Source organism: Thunnus maccoyii, chromosome 20 (genome assembly GCF_910596095.1).
Source record: "Thunnus maccoyii chromosome 20, fThuMac1.1, whole genome shotgun sequence".
Lineage (NCBI taxonomy): Eukaryota > Metazoa > Chordata > Actinopteri > Scombriformes > Scombridae > Thunnus > Thunnus maccoyii.
The window spans coordinates 10592373-10611863 of NC_056552.1; the positions used below are offsets into that span (position 1 = coordinate 10592373).

At 40.1% G+C, this 19491-nt stretch overlaps 1 protein-coding gene across 2 annotated transcripts in view; it reads left to right on the forward strand.

The window, feature by feature from the left end:
• The first annotated feature begins 3457 nt into the window (after positions 1 to 3457).
• LOC121887617 (disintegrin and metalloproteinase domain-containing protein 12) overlaps positions 3458 to 19491 on the forward strand; it is a 77130-nt gene continuing 61096 nt past the window's right edge. For both annotated transcript variants that reach the window (XR_006093006.1, XM_042398534.1), the window contains exons 1-3: positions 3458 to 3672; positions 16440 to 16561; positions 18907 to 18980. Coding sequence is in view for 1 of the 2 variants with exons in the window: in XM_042398534.1 (XP_042254468.1) it covers positions 3567 to 3672; positions 16440 to 16561; positions 18907 to 18980 (302 nt within the window). In the remaining variant the exon portion in view is untranslated. The remainder of the gene's footprint in view (positions 3673 to 16439; positions 16562 to 18906; positions 18981 to 19491) is intronic.

Genomic DNA, 19491 nt, shown 5'->3' on the forward strand with positions numbered 1-19491 from the left:
TAAATGGGTTAAAAATACTATATATTGTGCAGCAGATGTTATATTTTTCGATCCAGATGGTCTTTGAGTGTTCTGGAAAAAAATAAATATTGTTAAATGGCCTTTTGGGTTTTTAAAGGTGGCCATAGATTTGTCTGAGAAAGGCAGATGCTTACCTTTGTGTCTCAGCTGTCCTATCAGTCCTTGTGGTATGCAATTGTCTGAACATTCTGGTTTGGTCAAACAACACACTGAGCCTCATAAATATACTGCCTGATACGCTTTTCACATAACGTCTGAAACTGTAATATATGCTGTGCATAGTGTTATCTTGTTTCACTTGATTGCAGTTGTCCCTCTTTCCAGATTAGTTCATGTAATGGGATGCAGAGTGCCCTCTCACTGCAAGATAAAGCACAGATACAGATCCTCATACAGCCACTTTCACATGATGTCATGTGATGTGAAACAGTGATATAAGACAGAATCATTCATTATCACTTCACAGTCCCATCCAGGACAGTCTTTCTCATTATGCCCCCAATAAGCAGCAAGAATCCTGAAGTGGGCTCTGCCATCATCCAGTGCCAGCTATTAGCTGCAAGATGGAGGAATGTGACCTCTTCTCACTGGAAATGACCTGTTAATGGACAGTGCCAGTTTGAATGGAGTCTCTGTCTTTGTCTCATGATGGACTGGGGCCTGCCATTGCAAATTTAGATTGGTGTGTTTTGATCCAGAGTGAATGTGCTCAGAGTGCTGCTCAGCAACATGACGGAGCTGGGCATAAATCAACAGTGAGACGTGCACGAATATTTATTTTTGGAGTAACAGACAACAGAGCAGCTGTTCTTTTCATTAGTCTTAATTGTTATCTTACTCATTAGCCTTTAAGTTTGAGTGCTTTCACAGTCCAGCTGTTCCATCCATCCACATTTGTACCGACATCTTGGAGAAGACACATGATTTCTACTGACTGTTTTTACAAACCTTATTTCATGTCAGTGCACATGCGTGTGTGGGTGTGTTGGGTTGGTAGGAGCCTATTAATAACAGCACTCATGGTTCATAATAGGTGCCTTCTTTTTAAAAATGAGTAATCTAAGCAGCATGAGGCAATTATGAACCATGACTGGTGCTTGAACACGGATATTTACTGTGTGTGTTTTCTATTCCGCTTCACTATGCAACGTGATATATAAACATGCGTGAATTCTTTGTACTTCAACTTTATGTATTTTATATTTTAACTTAATTATATGTATTTATGTATGATTTCTGTTTTAAAACTTGTTTAATTTACTTTCAAATGTGACTGTAAAATTTGTGTCCAAGACCTGGTGAAAAGTTGTTTTTTCTTTTCCAAACTGCACATATATAACAGCAGAGGTGATGTAGAATAACTTCCATAAAATTGGGATTTATTACTGAATATACTATTCTACATGTCCTAGCACAATAACAGTAAGTCTTATTTTACTGCCTGCCTCATCTTTCTACAAATGTGTGGTTCTGAGAAAGAGCAAAAGTTCAGCTCTTTGTAATATCCTATAGCTGAATTTGAGTAGTAGTGAACTTAGCATGCAGAGAAGTCTTCTTTTATTTTCGCTCACATTTGATCCTGAAAGAAGATTTTTTGAGAAACGGAGGTTTCTGAGCAGCATGACACTGCGCCGCACACTATAGTCCCCATTTCAAATGGTGTAAGGCAACAAAAGGATGTGCTGCTGTGACTTCACCATAAGCCTTCATGCTGGGAGCACACTGTACTTGAAAAGCTATACTTTAATTTTCTCCTGTTGGGGAAGGAGGGGAGAAAAAGCTCTCAGGAACCCAGTCTGCATGTGGACATCTGCCTAGTTTCTGCCTGCGTCCCCCTCCAAATGGATGGCCATGTGGTGCAGAGTAGAATGCACACACTGAAGAGCGTGCAGTCATTGAACAGAGCCATTGTGTTTGAATGAGCAATTTCCATGTGAAGGTCCATCTTTTTGTGCATCGCAATGATGGCAACTGAGTCTTAATCTGTTTGAGAGCCTCTTGAATGCATTTAATGGTTTTAAAATGTTAATGTGTTCAAAGTAAAACCATTTCTTGATGTGTGTTCTGTACAGAGAACAGCCTGTCCGATTTTTGGTGAGGAACCAAGCATTGCATGAAGCCAATAGATTCAACTGGATTTGCAAGTCTGCATTTTTTTATTCCCATAAATGCTGCTCTCAGCTTACGCTCACCGAATAATGACATGTATCCATAATGACATCTGCCAGTGAGGGCTGTGTACGCTATATTATTCAAATTTACACTCAGTGTGGGCTGCTACAGCATACTGTACGTGCGCCTATCAAGCTCCTTAGTTAAGTTGAGCAAGGGATAACGAGAGAGAGACCGGAAATTAGGTGATGGGCTTTCAAAATAAAATTCAAGCTCGGTTCTATGTCCTGCATGAACAGTCAGTCACACAGGGTCAGTTAAATTTCTCTGCAAAACTCAGCTATCTATCTATCTATCTATCTATCTATCTATCTATCTATCTGATTTGACATAATAATCAATGCAAGGTTTATACTTAAAAGCTTTTTCCAGAGCTTTAACCACATATGTCATAATGAAAATGGACCAAGATTATTTTGTCAAACTACTATTTCCATGAGTAAACTCTCAGATCAGCAGCAATTGTAATTTCATGTAAGTTATTTGAGCTTATATGCAATCCTTACATTCCCCTTATTGTTCAAACATAATATTAATCAGTGGTTCTCAAACTTTTTCACATCAATGACCCCTAAACTCACACAAATTAGACCACAGACCCCCATTTGATAAAAAAAAATTTGTCCCAGGGCACCGCATCTGGTAAGACTTTTGCTTTTAGATGATTTACATTTAAAAGAAAGGGAATGAAACCCATAATCAAAATAGTCATACATTCTGTTACTGTGTTACTCATGGATGGAAATAGTGAAAATAAATTATTTGAACCCCCTCAAGGACCCTTAGGGGTCCCTGGACCCCACCTCTGAGAACACTGGTATAAAGTACATTAATTGGCACTTTATTTGGATAGCCAGAACCAGAAGTCATACTTTCTTTGTTTCTACTGGCTTGACGCTGCTCGTTTACTGGACGCTGAAGGCTTTAGGACCTCGCGGAGCGCTTCATTGAAGCACATGGTCCCCACTCATAAGACAACACTTCTCGCCAGTAATTGCCCTGGAATTGATGTCATTCCAGTGGGCGACCGAGACAGATGCAGCTTGTGTATTTGTCAATGTTTTCATCGCTCGCTCTTAATATCCCTCAATATTTCTCACTTTTGTTTTTTTTTTTGTTTTTTTTACGCGAGGCAGCTTTTTTTGGCTTGGACATCTCTGAATGAGGGAGTGCACGGAGTTGAATCAGCTGTCCTCGGGATTTCCTAAAGCTCCGCTCATATACTTGATCATATTTCAGGAAGTCGTTTTATTTTTGGGGGGTGGTGGGGGGGTGGGGGCTCTTGCACATCAGCTGTTGTCGGACTGTGATTGTATGATGTTTGCGCTGCAGTGAAACAGTCGGCCAGTGCGTCCAAGCTTCAGCCGGGCATCATGAACCCTGGGAGCCGGAGTCTGAAGTTTGTTATTTTGACAGCACTTCAGGCTTTATCTGTCTCTATATCCGTCTGTGACAATGTGCTCTCCACATCTGCTGAAGGTAAGAGGTGAAGAAGAGGTCAAGATGTCAAATGTATTTTTGCTTTTCCTCTTATATTAAGGATCCATGTGCAAAAGTAGTTTAATAGTTTTCTATTTTTTTAATCACTGGATGAATGTCAAATATAAAATAATGACATCATTTTCACGTGTGCGCATCTGTCATTGTGCATTGTGTCTACTCTATTTTATTCTGTTCTTCACATTCTTCCGGCTGTTTTTGGTACATCATGTTTTATGAAAGCTTTTGTAAGTACACTAGAATAACAGATCTGTCACACATGTTTGGTGCACAATGAAACAACTCCAGTGTAAAGAGGCTTTCTACAGTAATGCCTCTCACTCATTATCTCAAATACATCTTTGTGAATAGCAGAACATCAAATTTTAGCTCGCAGTCCAGCCAGTGTGTACCTCAGAGGAGAGGAGACTCTGTATAATTGATGATGTTGAAACTCTCTTTGGTAATCAGTGGTAGCACTTGAGGCATTTCGCTGTGCTTTAAACATACTTACTTACAGTTTTTTTAAGGCACTTCAGACATACTTCCAATTTTTTTCAATTATGGATGAAATCCAGAGTTACTTTGGTGGCAAACATCAAATAAAAGTCACATTGTTAGTTTGAACATCAGCAGTCAAGTAGGTTTTTTTTTTTTTAAACCTGTATATTGTTCTATGTTTATTATGTTTATGACAACCCAGCAACTAATGAAAAAGAGCTGCTCCTCAGCTCCGGGGAAATGTTCAAATGTAATGTCAGAGTGTGTTTGTTTCTATACTTGTGTGTGTGTGTGTGTCTCATACTGAGATTGCAATCCTTTGGGCTATGGCTCATGACATCTCAGTCACCAGTGCTCCATGCCCTAGGTGAGATTAAACAAGGATACACACACACACACACATTATTGGAAACAGTGGTGAGTGGAGGAGCTGTGTTGGTGCCTACAGAGAACTTTTACATCTAAACACCCTGCCAGTCATGACACACGCTGTGGAATCCAGGGAATTAATTACCAGCAAGGGCAAATGTGTAAAACTGGGATTGAAGCACGAGGAAGTTGTTCATTTATTCATCAACAGTTCAAGTTGGCCTTGATGCGTCTTTCCCATGGGTTCGACTTCAGACTCGTCAGAAATCATCACCAGTTCAGTTTTGTGTGTGGCTGTGAAAGCTTGAACAGATTTGCATCGACGGGATATTTACCTGCTTAGGGGGGATTCAGACTGATTGAGCTAAATAAATGGAGGGAGCAGTGTGAAGTGCTTGTTAACACCCACAAGAGACAGGGTTAAATTTAAGAGGCAAAAAATTAATAAATGCTGTGAAATGCCGCGTTGCGCCTGACTTCATTTTAGTGCTGAAATCATTAGTTGATTGATCAACTTTGGAATGGATGGAAAGTTTTTTTTCATCTTCTGAAATGTGACAAATTTTCTCTGTTTTATATCATTTCTAATTGAAAATTTGAACATTTAATATGTTACATGGACAACCTTGGGCTATCAGAGCTTGTGAGTGGCATTTTTCACATTTTTTGGACAATTTATAGACAAAATGATTGTTCTATTAATGAAAATAATTAGTTGCAGCCTTACTTCAAGTTTAATGGATAATGAGTGGTAGTCATTAGAGCTCCCTTTTATGAGCCTCTACTCTGTCTCCAGACTGTGCACTTTTGTGACTGCTGTCAGGAATACAAGGCTGCTAAAAAAAAAAAAAGATGGAGCAGATCAGCTCTGTGCAATGTCATGTTTGCATACATATTTCATGACACTGTCCCTTGACCTTTCCTGTCAGTTTTCCACTCCTTGTCTATCTTGTGCATGTTTCTGTCCTACCCAGGGATCATTTGTGAATGATTTCCTCCAATGGTTGACACACTTAGTGTCAGCCAGTATTTACTAGTCTGCTGTACTGCTTCAGCCAACATGACTCTTTGCCTCGAGCGCTGCATGCAGCTTGCGTGCTGCACGCTCAGACAAATGAAAGTTGAGCTGAGAATATATTTTTGGACTGTAGTAAAACATTCCTTTAGCAAACAGTGTCCTCCCCCAGAGAGATATTATCACCATAATGTGACCCATCTCAAGTCAGAGGCATTTAGTATCTTTTCAGTATGGATAAATTCAGATCTTCCAGATGAGTTGTTCATGGTATTTGAGACCCAGGAGGCTGGTAAGAAGAGCTGGCTGATGTGTGGTTGTGCATCAAGACAGATTGATCAACCAGTTGCTTTTCCACAGTGGGGATATTAATAGAGGAGGGGGGAAAATAGCTGGACTGTGCAAAAGCAGCCTGACCCTACATGTGTTGCATTAATTTCTTCGAAGCTGCTTTGGACTCATTTGACCCCCCCCCCCAACAAAAGTTTAACACACCAGCGGAAACTTGATGCTGGCTCTGGACTTTCTCATTGGACTTTCACACCCAGACAGGTCAGAGTTGAGCTCAGCACGTTTCTCCCTGTGCGTCTTCTCTCTCGTCTGTTCAGAGGGCCCAGTTGGCTTAGATATCTCAAGTCAGTGTCAATTCTATCTGGGTAAGTTGTTCCACCCCATCAGTGTTTCACAAAAAATCTTGGGAAGGTTCCAAGCCTGTTCTGGTCAGCCGTTTTGCAGTGCTTTTAAGTGGAGCATTTTTCTGGCCATTCAGGGGATGAAGACCACAATAACTGTTAGCAAACAGATGCCTATGAACAAATCTAGTAGACATGGAGCAACACTGGCATTCATTTGGAGTTACTTTTCTGGCCACCTGACAAAGTCCAATATTCACTCTCTTTGTGACTCCTCTCTGGTCTCTAACCAACTCCTGAGGGAAACATGAATCTTGTAAGCAGCCTCCGTTAGACCTTAGTTTGCTCGAAGTTAGCTAGTTGTTAATTTTGTCTGTCTGCCATTTGGTTCTGGGAAAGTTGTATTCAGTAGGTTCATCAGAGCGTCTTTCCTGAAAACAGCTGCATCGGTTACTGGAAATGGTGTTGATGAGAGCTGTGAGACTGAACCATACAGTTAATGTGTCATAAAATCCAAAGAATGAACTGACAGTGAATAAAAAGCTCAGAAGAGCGGAGGAGAACTGCAGAGCTGGGTGATAGTTCTGTGTGGCTTTGTCACTACACCTTTTGCATCGCACATTGTCATTTGATCCATTACTTGTTAATTAAAGAAAAGTGATTAGTGGAGCTTTAATGTTGCTGATTTGACAATATGTTGATTTACTTCGTCAGGGGAATTAGACTTTAAAGTGATTATGGCCATTGTGTCATTTCTCTGTCTCCTTCTGATGAATCTATGTCCAATATGCACTCTTCTCCTACCTCTGGTGCAGTCTCCACCAACTCATTAGGGATATATTTGGCTCTTTAGCTTCTAAATGTTCCACTATGTTCACTAGCTAGTCGCTAACTGCGTCTGTCTGGTACTGGGCAAGTAGTGTACAGTGGGTTTATCAGCTTTTTGTCTGAAACCTGCTGCTGAAAACAAAGCTGATGAGAGTGATGAGTCAGAACTACAAGAAAACAGTAGATGCTAAAACGCTTTGTAGAGCAGAGGGGAACTGCAGAGGTAGGTGGTACTGTAACTTTATATGGGTTCATAACTACGAGTGACTTGCAGTAATTCACATAACATGTAGTCATTTCATCCATTATTAATATAAAAACTTTACCTAATGCACTTTCAAGTCTATTTTTTAAACCTTTATCTCAGGATTTCAATAAAAAACAAACAATCAAGTCATGTCAAGTCAATTGTATTTATATTGCAGGTCAAGACCATACTCTTTAATTTACAGAGACCCATCATTCCTCCATGAACAAGCAATTGGCGACGGCGGCAAGGAAAAACTCCCCTTTAACGGGAAGAAACCTCGAGCAAAACCGGGCTCAAGGTGGGCGGCCATCTGCCTTGACTGGTTGGGTTGACTGAGAGAGAGAGAGAAGGAGGGAGGGGGAGAGAGAAAGAGAGCGAGAGAGACATAGAGATGCAACAACTCTCTTATCAACATATCATATGTTGGTGTGTAGTGCATAGTACGTTGTTTGCCATAGGTAACACACTCGTGGCACTTAGGACAGCGACTAGTTCTTCCCAAAGGCTTTAGAGAAACATTCAAATACACTCTTCCAATAAGTAAACAGTTTCCGACATGTCTAAATAGAATGTGTCAATGACCCGTCTGCCTCTTTACATCGTTTACAGAGAGAGGACACACCAGGGAAAATCTTGTGTAACTTGACTTTGTGTCTAGAGTTAATTAAACATTTATGCACACTTTCAAGGCTTTTCTCCCAAGTCTCATTGTGTGTCTCTTCTCTCCACTTAGCCTCTCAATTCTGCTCATTTGCACTTGTGTTAACATTGATATGTCTTTGTATATTTTGAGATAAGTAAGAGACCGCCCCCTTACTAAGTTGCTTTCAATTTATGGGAACATACAAATAAGATATATTTTTCTTCACATAATCTCAAATTTGCAAGAACCTGAAGAAATTCGAGGCTGGGATGTTATATTCTCTCTGTAGCTGCTCAAACAACATTTATATCTTTCAACGCTTATATCTTTGCTACCCTTAAGATTCCAAATTTAAGCCAGGGACAAATGCATGATTTTCACATATTGGACTATTGATGTAGGTATTTGGTGTTTTTATGTGTTGATTTGCTTCCAGATTTTACGTGTATTCTTAATAAGACAATAAAACTATTATTGTAATGTAATTGTTTTGGTAGGGCCGTTAAGAAGGGCAAGAAGAGAGGTCTTATTACAAAGAGTCCGCTCTAATGATAGACAAACTGAGCAGTCACTTGAATCATTGACTGGGCCCTTTTTCCACCACATTATAATGTTTAAGTGAGCTGCCCAGTAGTAAGCTTTAAAGTGTGGCAGGCTGAAACCGCCCTTGTCTTTTGGCTTAATTAGGTGTTTTCTGGTGATTCGTGCAGTTTTGTAGCTCCGTATGAAGGGCACAATGATTAAGTCTTGCTGTTTAAAATGAGAAAGAGGGATGAAAGATGGGATAGCTTTGATTGATTCTCCCGACCATGGAGATATGGAGAGTTTTCCAGAATTCTATATTTTCCATTAGTTGATCAATTTTTCTTCCACCAGTTAACCCGTAGAGATCATCTGCTTTTTTGTTATTTTAGTTCCAAGATATGTGAAGCTGCTGTAGGCTTTTTTTGAAATGAATGATCTGCAGGAACTGTTACTTCCAAGAACTTCTTTGATTGCGATCCAATGTGATAAACCTCAAATATGTCTTAGCAGATATCATGTTGTGTCACACATCTTTACTTTACATGAAACTCAAATTGCACTATTCACATTGTCAGTGTTAATTTATTCATCTTGTTTGCAAGATTTTTAATAATAATGCCAGAGCTAAATTTGGCAGCTTTTGGTAGACAGTAAAAACAGTAAAGTGCATGTGGCATTTTAACAGAATAGTAATCAGTTGCAATTCCAACATACTGTAGACACTTAAGTCACTAGAAACACTGTAGTTACTAATGGAAACATTCCCCAGGTTTAGATTTTATTTTCCATATGAAGGTGCTGTCATAGACTTCCACTGAGATTTAAACCACTGAATAATATGTCTCAGCTCCAGATAATCCATCTTCCAGCCTGGCATACAGCATCCGCCCAGATTTCACCTCCCTTTTCTGCAACGAGAAGGAATGAGCTGCAGTATTTTTCGTCATAGGCAGATGTGTTAACAGGAACAAGACAGATCACCTCCTACCTGGGTGAGTTTCTAACAAATTGGCGCAAACGAAGTTGTTCTGCTGCTGCCATGTTTCCCTGGCGGACTTGTGATGTATTTTTAAGTGAGGCAGAGCAAGCAGCACATCAAATATCTACATAGACAAAATTTTCAAGTTGAACTCTGAGCAATCCAAGAGTGTTAAAAGCTAGGGCTTTTATTTTTTGAGCTCAAGCTGATGTCTTCACATTGTTTGTTTTGTCTGACCAACAGTCAAAAAACCCCAAACATATATTTTTTATTAACAATGATATAAAGAAAATCAGCAAATCCTCACATTTGCAAAACCAGAGAAAGCAAATGTTTTTTTGTTGGTGTTCCAGAGCTATTTCAGTTTCATCAAACATTGATTCTTTGTTGTTATAATCCATAAGCTATGTGACCTTTCAAGACACTGCCTCCGCTGAGGTAATGACATGGTTGCCACTGCATACTGTACAATAACATGTGGATCTATGATGATATAGCAGCTGCTTGCGCCTCCTTTTCTCTCTGTCTTCTGCTGCGGTTTTAGGTTTTGTTTTTTCAGGGTTTTTTTTTTGTTTTTTTTGTCTTTTGAATGTCTGCCAGACATGTGCTTCCCATGACAGAAAGGGGTACCAGGGCGCTGTAAATGAAATCCATCATAGGGACCATATTAACAGACTTTCGCACAGCACTCCTCCAGAAGCTCTCCAACTTTGACCTTTGTTGCTAAGGCACACAGGCTCCATGCCAGGCAGCAAGCGCAGTCATCGCAGCAAGGGGGCTTAACGGTGTCACCCGCCAGGGGCGTAACAGCACCGGTTTCTCGGACAACATTAACCGCCTGCTGAGCCAAGGGGAATTTTTGCTGCAGGACCATCTATTTCCCATTGAGTAATTATGTGCTGACATCCAGCTAGTCTGACAGTAAATGAGTTCAGTATACAAGGTGGGGATAGAGAGACAGAGACAGAATGAGAGAGAGAGAGGGAACACAAAGAGCTATTTACCAGTAGAGGGAGCCCAGTGTTAAACGGCTCGATTATGACCTTAAATATACTCTAAAAAAAAATCATCCAGCAATAAATCCAACCATTAACAACTCTCATTGCCTTGACTTTTGACACACTGCTACTTTATTAGATTTGATTTAAGGAGACCTTCTTTCCAGTTTGTGTGGACTCCAATTACCATGATGTCACCTACAGGTTTCTATATTTCCTAATACAACCCTGAGGGTGTTGACATAATGTCCCCCAACTGCATCAGATGTTTAGTGTGGAGTCAAGCCAAGATTACCAGGCACTTTTCACTGCTCTGTAATCCCTGTGAACCCTGCGTTGGGGCTCAGGTAACAGATTACAGGGAGCAAGGTGAAGATTAGTCGATAAGGTGATGAACAGAACATCCTCGTTCTCTGAGAATTTGTTGCTCTTCTGTGTTTTGTATCATTTAGAGATGCGAGTTACAAAGTCAGAGAATAGTGATGAATACTCATCATATGTTTCCAGAGCCCAAGGTTGTGTCTTTAAATTGCTTGTTTTGTTCGACCAACAGTCTCAAGGATATTAATCTTTCTTTTTTTCTTTTTTTTTTTACAATGATTTAAAAAAAAAAAAGCGAAGAAGCAAATTGTTTGGCATTTTCCACAATAAATGATTAAAAAATGATCAAAAGAGTTGATGATTAACTGACTTATTGTTTCAGCATTAATATTGTGAATTAATATGTTCGGGATTTGGTCAAACAAGCGATTCAAAGACGTCACCTTGGGCCCTTGGAACTTGAGATTGACATTTTTCACAATTTTTTGACGTGTTATAGAAAGAAAGATTTAACGATTAATTAACACAGTAATTGATAGATCAGTCAATAATGACAATAATTTGTCATAGTCGTAGAGAGGATAATGAAGGACAGAAAGAGATAAGAGAAGTCGCAGAAGTTCATTGCTTTTGTCTCCAAGGTCATTTATGAAAGATTGTTTGCTTGATGGGTCTTTTTCACAATGTATCATTCATCATGCTGTTCCCAATCACCATTCTGTTTGAATTATCATAATTTACCCACTCTGATTGGGGGTAAACTGAGTTCGTGATATGCCTTTCAATCAACCATTATTAAATGAACAATAGCCATGAACATTAACCAAGTTTTCCGCCCATGAGCTGATGTCAGGACCAAATTTTGGCTCAGAAACTTTGCTGGATTGAGTTCCCAATCCAGTCAGTACTCTGATTAAAGGCATCCACCAAATATGGATTAAAAAAAAAACATAATGCACGCTCTTGATGCAGAAAAAGTGATGTGTTGTGATCATTTTATTAGATTTGCTTTATCAAGAACACATTTCCATATGGAACTTTGGAAAAACTCTTTTTTTTTATACCTTTTTTGTCTTTGTTGTCTCAGCTTTGAAACAGTCCAATTTAAACTCATCACTCTGCCCTAATTAATTCCACATGCTCTCATTTTAAGCCCATTTCCTTCTTGAGGTTTGAATAGTAACTAAACATTGTCCACCCATGTCAAACAATGCTGGAATCATCTCAAGTGTGTCCCCTCTGCATTTATTGTTGTACCATTCGAGAGATTTTGAATGTCAAAGAATCTCCTCCAAGCTGCCAAAGGCGATGTTTTTCATTTTCAATCTGACGTATTTTCAAGATTACAGAGAATTGCTGTCAAAGTGACTTTGGAGTGTGTCCTTGTGTGCCTTTCCGCCAGTCATCAGACAACGGTGACTGTGATTAGGAGTGCTATTTTACTGATGTGTGCACGTACTGTATGTGTAGCCTGTATCCCATCTCAGTGAGGACCTGTGCACATGTGGGGGGCACGGCCTCATCAAGAGAGCAGATGAAAAGAACAGCATGCCATTTGTGTTAGAAAAGCAAAGATTGTTATGAATACATTATTTCATGGATGCCTGTCAAGGGGTGTGTTGTGGTTGGTTGCAAGAAAGCAGGCTCTGGGGTTTAATAAAGCCGAACAGTTGTTGATTTGTTTTGGTGGAACAGAGGAAGGCGGGGGGGAAAGGGGCTGTAACTGTAAAAGGGCACTAAGAAAGGATGTCTTGAGAGCCCAGAAGCATTTTGGAAGGTCATATGTTCCCTGGGACCAACAGCTTGTAGGTTGGTGGAATAAGTTAATTTGGGAAAGCTGATAAAACCAGGAAAATGATTTACTGTAAAATACCATGAGGAACTGTAAACTGTCCCAGTACATACTGATTTGGTGAGTTTCAGGTCAAAAGACAGCTGGATGTTGAGGTCAAAATTGGCCACATATTTAGTTGAATGAATGAAATATGGTACTTGGTAATGTTATATATTACCAAGATGTATAGAAATCTTTCATTTTTTTAAGCAAATTTAGCCCAGTTTTACATTACTGTGGACTTTCAAGACCCCGTAACATTTTTCTCATGCAATGTGGTACAGACATTCACGTCCCCCTCTGGCTGAATTGTAATCACTTATCCTCTGATTATCCTCTGATGCTATGATTATCATATAGCACCATAATCAGGTCAAAATTTCAATCTGTCCAAATAGTTTTGTTTGTAACCAAATACTTGCAAACTAATGACATTCCTACCAACCTCAGCTGTACTTTATACTTTGTGCTAATCTGCAAATTTTAGCATGCTAACACACTAAACTAATTGTGTGAATATGGTAAACATTATACAACATATTAGCATTGTCTTTGTGTGCAAGTTAGCATTTAATTCAAAGCACTGCTGTGCCTAAGGACTCTCAAAGATTCAAAGAGCCGCTAGCATGACTGTAGATTACAGTCAGTCTTTTTGATATTCTTCTAATCTACATTTTCTTATGAATTACTGGATCATTTAGCCTCTTCAGACCTTTAAAATATTCAAATAAAACAGCGGAAAGTTACTCTTTGTTGACCTGCTCATAGCCCACAGACATAAGAAACCCGTGATGAAGGCCAGCAAGTAGATTTTATTTTAAGGGGTCACAAGCCAAAAAGGCAATCACTGACCTAGAGCTCTAACCTTTCGTCTTATGACCCTTAACGACCAAGCAATGCCTGGTCCCTCATCACAAGATGCATATGTCTGTTAGCTGTGAAGAGTTCAGCCAAAGACGTTCCTTTTTCAGATCGTTTAATTCTAGTCGTTTTTAGCCCTGAGTATGTCAAACTCTCCAGAATTTAATAAGAAAGAAGCAAATATTTTAAGAAAGTCAGAAAAACTAAACATGGTTTTGTAGCAACAGTGTTTTTTTCTTCTTCTTTCCTATCTTGTAAGTAATCTCAACAACTCAGATTTATTTTGCGACCCCTTGGGAAGTCCCACTGCACAGGTTGGGAACAGCTTGCCTAGGTCTAAAAAAACGTTTTCAATCAGATTTAGTCCAGTTTAGATGCCTAGATTGCCTTTTACCCTGCAAATCACCTATTTAATACTTTGTGTGAACATGCTGCACCACTGTTCACATACAACCAGCCAGTGTGTAAAACAGCAAAACAATGGTTGTAGAGTACATAATCGATTGTGTTATTTTTTCTTAACAAGGCTGCTAGGGAAAGCCAAATTTATTACTGTTCGGTGATAGTTCTGTATCACATTTCACTCACCCACACACGAACAAACACACACAGTCACATTTCCACGTACACAGACATACAATCCCCCCACCTAGCATTTACTTTATTGAGGCAATATAAATGGCACAAGCTCTCCTTGTGTACACTGGAGCATAAAGGGAGTTGATCACGGCCAGAACTCAGCTTTATTAAGACCTCTGTTTACACTCTCCTTTATTGAACATATAAATAAGGCTTCGGGTTCTGGTGCCACTTTTACCACTCCCTTAATGCTTCTGGTGGCTCTTATAACATTCTAGCTAACAAAAGCCACTTACACACTCCAACTTTACCAAATGTCTCGCTCCCAAGCACGTGGAAAAGAAATGAGCCTGCAGACTATTTCCACTAATATAATGCCATTTATAAGCAGGAATTAAACCTCATAGCACACCACATTAACAAAATGGTTATTCACTAGGAGACTTTGAAGTCAGGGAACCAAACGCTGTATGGTTGTGAACCTCGTCTTCAAAGTTGATGTGGAGCACACTGCAGAAAAGGCAATGGCCGTTCCATCTGTGTGTGTTAGCCTCATAAATCGGCTAACCACAATGTGGACTTGACCTTTCTCTCTCGAAAACTTCTTTCTGTTTTCCCCTCATCTGTTGTGTTCATCCATCCATACTTTTCTCAGAGGTTGTCATGTGTTCCCTTACTCAGCATGCCCACCTCTCCCAGACGGTGCGGTTTTCTAGGACTAATGAGGGTAGGATGCGTCTCCCGCTTTTGTGTGTGTGTGATGTCGTCCCGTCCTTGGCGGAGCCTGCTTCTCATCATCAGGCTGGAGCTGGATGAGGACTGCTGAGTTGGTCACCTTTGGCTTTCTGCTATCAGCTGGAGCGGCTCTGTGATGAACTCCAGAATGGTGGTTTCCTCAGAGGAGAACCAGAACAAAGCTCAGCTGGGGAGCACTGTGCTTGACCTGGGTTATTAATACTGGATAATAAGCAGACTCAGCAATTTAGCTGGGTGAGTCATGCATACAGACACAGGAGGGATGTGAACCATGAAGGAAGAACCTTGAATCTGCTGGTAATAATAATCTGTGACGAATGTATCCCAGCGTGTTTTGTGTTTATAAGTGTTTGAAATGTGATTCAAAATTAAGAAGGAACAAAGTTTCGAGTTGAAAACATACCATAAATTATGCCAACAACTTCTCACAAGTCCACTGACATCACCCTCAAACTAAATCTGTTTCCCTGCTGTTTGGAAATGCTTGATGGAGCATCAGTGGAAGAAAACAAAAAAAAAAAAAACAAACCAAGCAAACATTTCATTTAGGATGTTTGCACAGAACAAATGGTGCTAACAACCCCCGCTGTTTTAGTGAGAGACCCGAGCTCCAAAATAGCTTCCCCACTGTGGGAAGCTGATTACTGTAGGAACCCTGTTAGCGAGGTCCTCCGGTAGTTCAGTGTTGCATTCTGCCTCTCTGTGTGTTCATGATGTACTTTTTTAGAGAGATTTCAGTTTCTGTCTCAGTTATAAGTGGTAGGTTTGCTCGGGACAGTGGCCGTTTTTTCCACCACTTCATCTCCTGGTGGTACGCTTGGGGATGTCAGTATTGGATTTAGGGATGAATATATTCTTAAATGACTGGCAACACAGCAGAGCTCCAAGAATTGTAACCATTCGGAGGCTCAGTTAACACCCTGTCAGAACAGAGAGAGAAGAGATAAAAGCATGCTGGGAACAATGCCCCAAAGCTACGTCTAATCCCTGCACTGCATCCTGGACACTAGCCCTGTGTTTGGAGTTATCACAGCAGCAGCAGCAACCCCAGCTCCTCTTTGCTCAAAACTCTCAGTTCCTGAAGAACTGTGGAGATTTATGCAGCTTGAGTGGCAGAGGGGATGGTTATGGTTTCGCCACAGGCTAACAATTCTCATTGCTTGATGCCTGAGCGTGCTGATTAGTGCTGTTGTATTCATGTCTTTATGGCAGAAGGAGACAGGCTCCGCTCTACTGACAGCCTTTAAAAAAGAGGTGAACATATGTTCAGGAGGGGCGAGGATGTATTGGAGATGGCATTTTGGCAACACATATAATTGTTAGTCATGAAAAATGAAACATTCAGAGAGTATTATTTGTCTGCTGTGACACAGTAAAGCCTTCAATTACAAATACTGTGATTTTGTTTAAGTGACACTTTTTATTACAAGGCAGATGTATTGGTAGGTCATGCTCTGATGTTGTTAATGAGCACCAGGCTCGGGACTTTAATAGCAGAGAGGAATTTATTATCAGAATTGTTTATATAAAATCCATTTAGAAAATGTTCCCATTGTTTGTGTCCACAAAGATGGACATGGTCTTGTTTTGCAGATGCTGAGAGAATTTAGAATAAAGGAGAAACACTTTGAAGTTTTTTGTGTATTCTCATATGGCATTTATGTTTTCTTTCAAAGGGAATCTTTTGAGCACAACTGTTCAACACAGACCGAGAGCAAAGCAGAAACACTATGGGACTACAGTACCTCTTCAGCTCGTCGGACAAGACTGGAAACCAATCAGCCAGCTCAAATTCCAGGTGAAGAATTATATTTTATAAAAATACAGATTTTTTTTTTTTTTTTGCTACTGGCATGACCTGAGGATGACAATGTCAGATGGTCCGATCACCAGGCGGTCTTTCCATCTGTTTGTCCATCCACCACTACTGGCCAGATTGCCATTTATTTTGATTTGGACACTCATGGTCCCCAGAAGATGATTCATTATTATTTATGTGAGCTCTTCTGTTTAGTGCCACTACAATACTTATTGCTTTTTATTTTCATAATGTTTGCTATATTTGCTTCTGGCATTAGGATAAACTCTTTTTCATCTCATAATCAACAGGCAGATTGCCATGAAACTTGCTGAACACATTTGTGCTTGCAAATCGATGAACCATTTTGAATTGATTTGTGATCGTTTTGTGTTGGCTAATGAATATTGCAGCCTGTAGGAACTAGCATGGAGTTTGATCTTTGGTTTGGCTACTCCAATAAAGATCTTCTTTTAAAATCAGGGTTTAACTGTAAATCTAAACCTTTAAATCTGGATTAAATCTAGACTAAATTTACCAGTTTAAACTGAGATTAAGTCTACGTAAGTGGCACCAAATTCAGCTATGTGAAATGCAACTGATTGTAGATTCTGAATTTTAGCAAAATAGGCTAATAATTTAGACGACTTTACCTATTTTAATTACCAACTGGCTTGCTCAACACCAGTCTACACAGTTTATTCTCATATCCATCAATTATTAAAGGCTAAAAATATCTTGAATAATGTATCATATTAGATTTGTAAATTGGAATTTAAATCTAATACAATTAGAAGTAGAAATCTTGGATCACCAAATGACTGACTGAGTGAATTTTATTCTTGCTGCATTGGCAGCTGTGCGTTAATGTATTCATTAATGCATTAATGTAATGAATCCTGGTCACATGCCAGAACTAAGAGTCAGCTAAGTTAAAGTGTGCAGGACCACACACAGTGAAGCAGAAATAGCAGTCATTGCCTCTCTGTGTATGGTTCAGTACATTTCATGCACGGACAGCTGTACAATATCTGCATTTTTAGAAAGGAAGCAAACACTACATGACCCACTGGAATATCAATGAAATGTTTGAAATCTGGGATCCTTGGCTTGGTTCGGTGTTATAAACCCAGATTTTATAAAAAATATATATATATATGGCTGCCAGGCAGACTTAAAAACACAGTTTGAGTTTTTAGGTTGTGTGATTGAGTTAATTCATGTGTGAATTAATTTGTTCTGGCTTAACCAAACAGACAAGGTGCCACAAGGTTTCCATGGGATGTCATTAGCCATAAAACAAAAGAAAGCCTCAGATCAGCAAATTAAAGAGCACTCACAATGAAGGTGAAAGTAAGTGCTATTTTGAATATATTTCTCCTTTAATAACAAGCCCGAAAATGCACTGTACTATATATATTTCCCTGAAGTTATAAATGGCAGTCATCATAAACATTATGCAGTGTGAGGGAGGTCAAAGCATCCCTATAGAAAGCTGTGTGAACAGAAACTAGCGGGAAGTTCAGTACCACATGGTTTGTGCAATGATACTGCCTAAAACCTTAAGTGTTCTGCTTCAATATCCTCTTATGATCCACTAGACATTTTTCTCTACGGGGGGTGATGGATGACTTAACCCAGAGCAGTGCTCTTTGCCACGGTTGACCCAGATTGAACTCTGTGTGTGTGTGCGGTTGCCCAGCGATATGGAGAATGTGAGACAGAGGATTTTTTTGTGTTTCTGCGCCTGAGTGAAAGCGCAGCACACGAGAAGGAAAGAAGTTATGTGTTGACATGTGGATGAGCGTGCGCGGGTTTGTGTGCACGTGCAGCCACGTTGGTTGCACAGCACGACTGACAGATGTGATGTATGACTCGGTGCCACTTCATCTGACTCTAACAGAGACACACGATCTCCTTCAGTGTTGTAACTTAGGGGTGCGAAGACTCATGGCTTTCTGCAGGATTGATGTCAAATGGAATAGAAACATAAAGCTAATCCTCTCAGCCCTTGTTCTAAGATACAAAGTAGCTTCATAAGGATTTCCGACTGCTCTCATCAATTGAAAACAGTCATCTCATGTTTTCTCACAGCTCTGGGTGGCTCAGTCAAAATTTCCTCAGGACTGGAATAAAGGATTTTAAGTGCTATTTGCTGTTTTTCATTTTATTGCCACCCACAGCACCAACTTGATTTATTTTCTTAAATTTAAACCTTGCAAACTAATGCTGCAACACTCAAAAAGCAGTCAGAGCCATCTTTCCAAAATGATCAAAATCCCGTCTGCCTCACTCCTGAACTAATCTTCTCATCTCATCTCCTCTCCTGTCTGTTGTCTCTTCAGAGTCACCCTGCATCACTGAAGCTCCTGATTGAAGCGGAAGGTGAGCAGCTGCTCTTGGCTCTGGAGAAAAATGAGTAAGTGTTCCCTCAATTCATACTTGGCCTTAGATCGGAACTGAGTGCTTTCTGGAGTACAAATGGGTGACATATGTGGTGCCCAGGGGCTACAACTGGGGCTGTAGCCAAGTTGTGTGTCACACATAACAGCCAGGGATGGGGAGGGAGGAAGGGAAGTCTCTCTGTCTTGCTCTGCTAGCGCTGGCATGGCATGCTCTCTGTGCTTTGGTCTTTTTCGTGTGCTGAAACAAAGACTTGAAAGATAGAAATTCCTGAATACATCAGCCAGACATTGATGAAAACCGACATCTTCCTCCTTCTTCTCCCTCTATCTTTTCATTTGATCTGTTGGCATAACACAGGGGAGAAGGAGGATTTGTTTGAACACAGCACACACTCTGCGCTCCGTGTATTAAGATACTGTCAACACAGTGTCAGTCAAGGGACTGGCAAGGAGGGGGAACATCATTTGAAAGAGATCACGTTATTGGAATGGGTACAGTTTGACAGAGACGTAGCTCTGGATCTG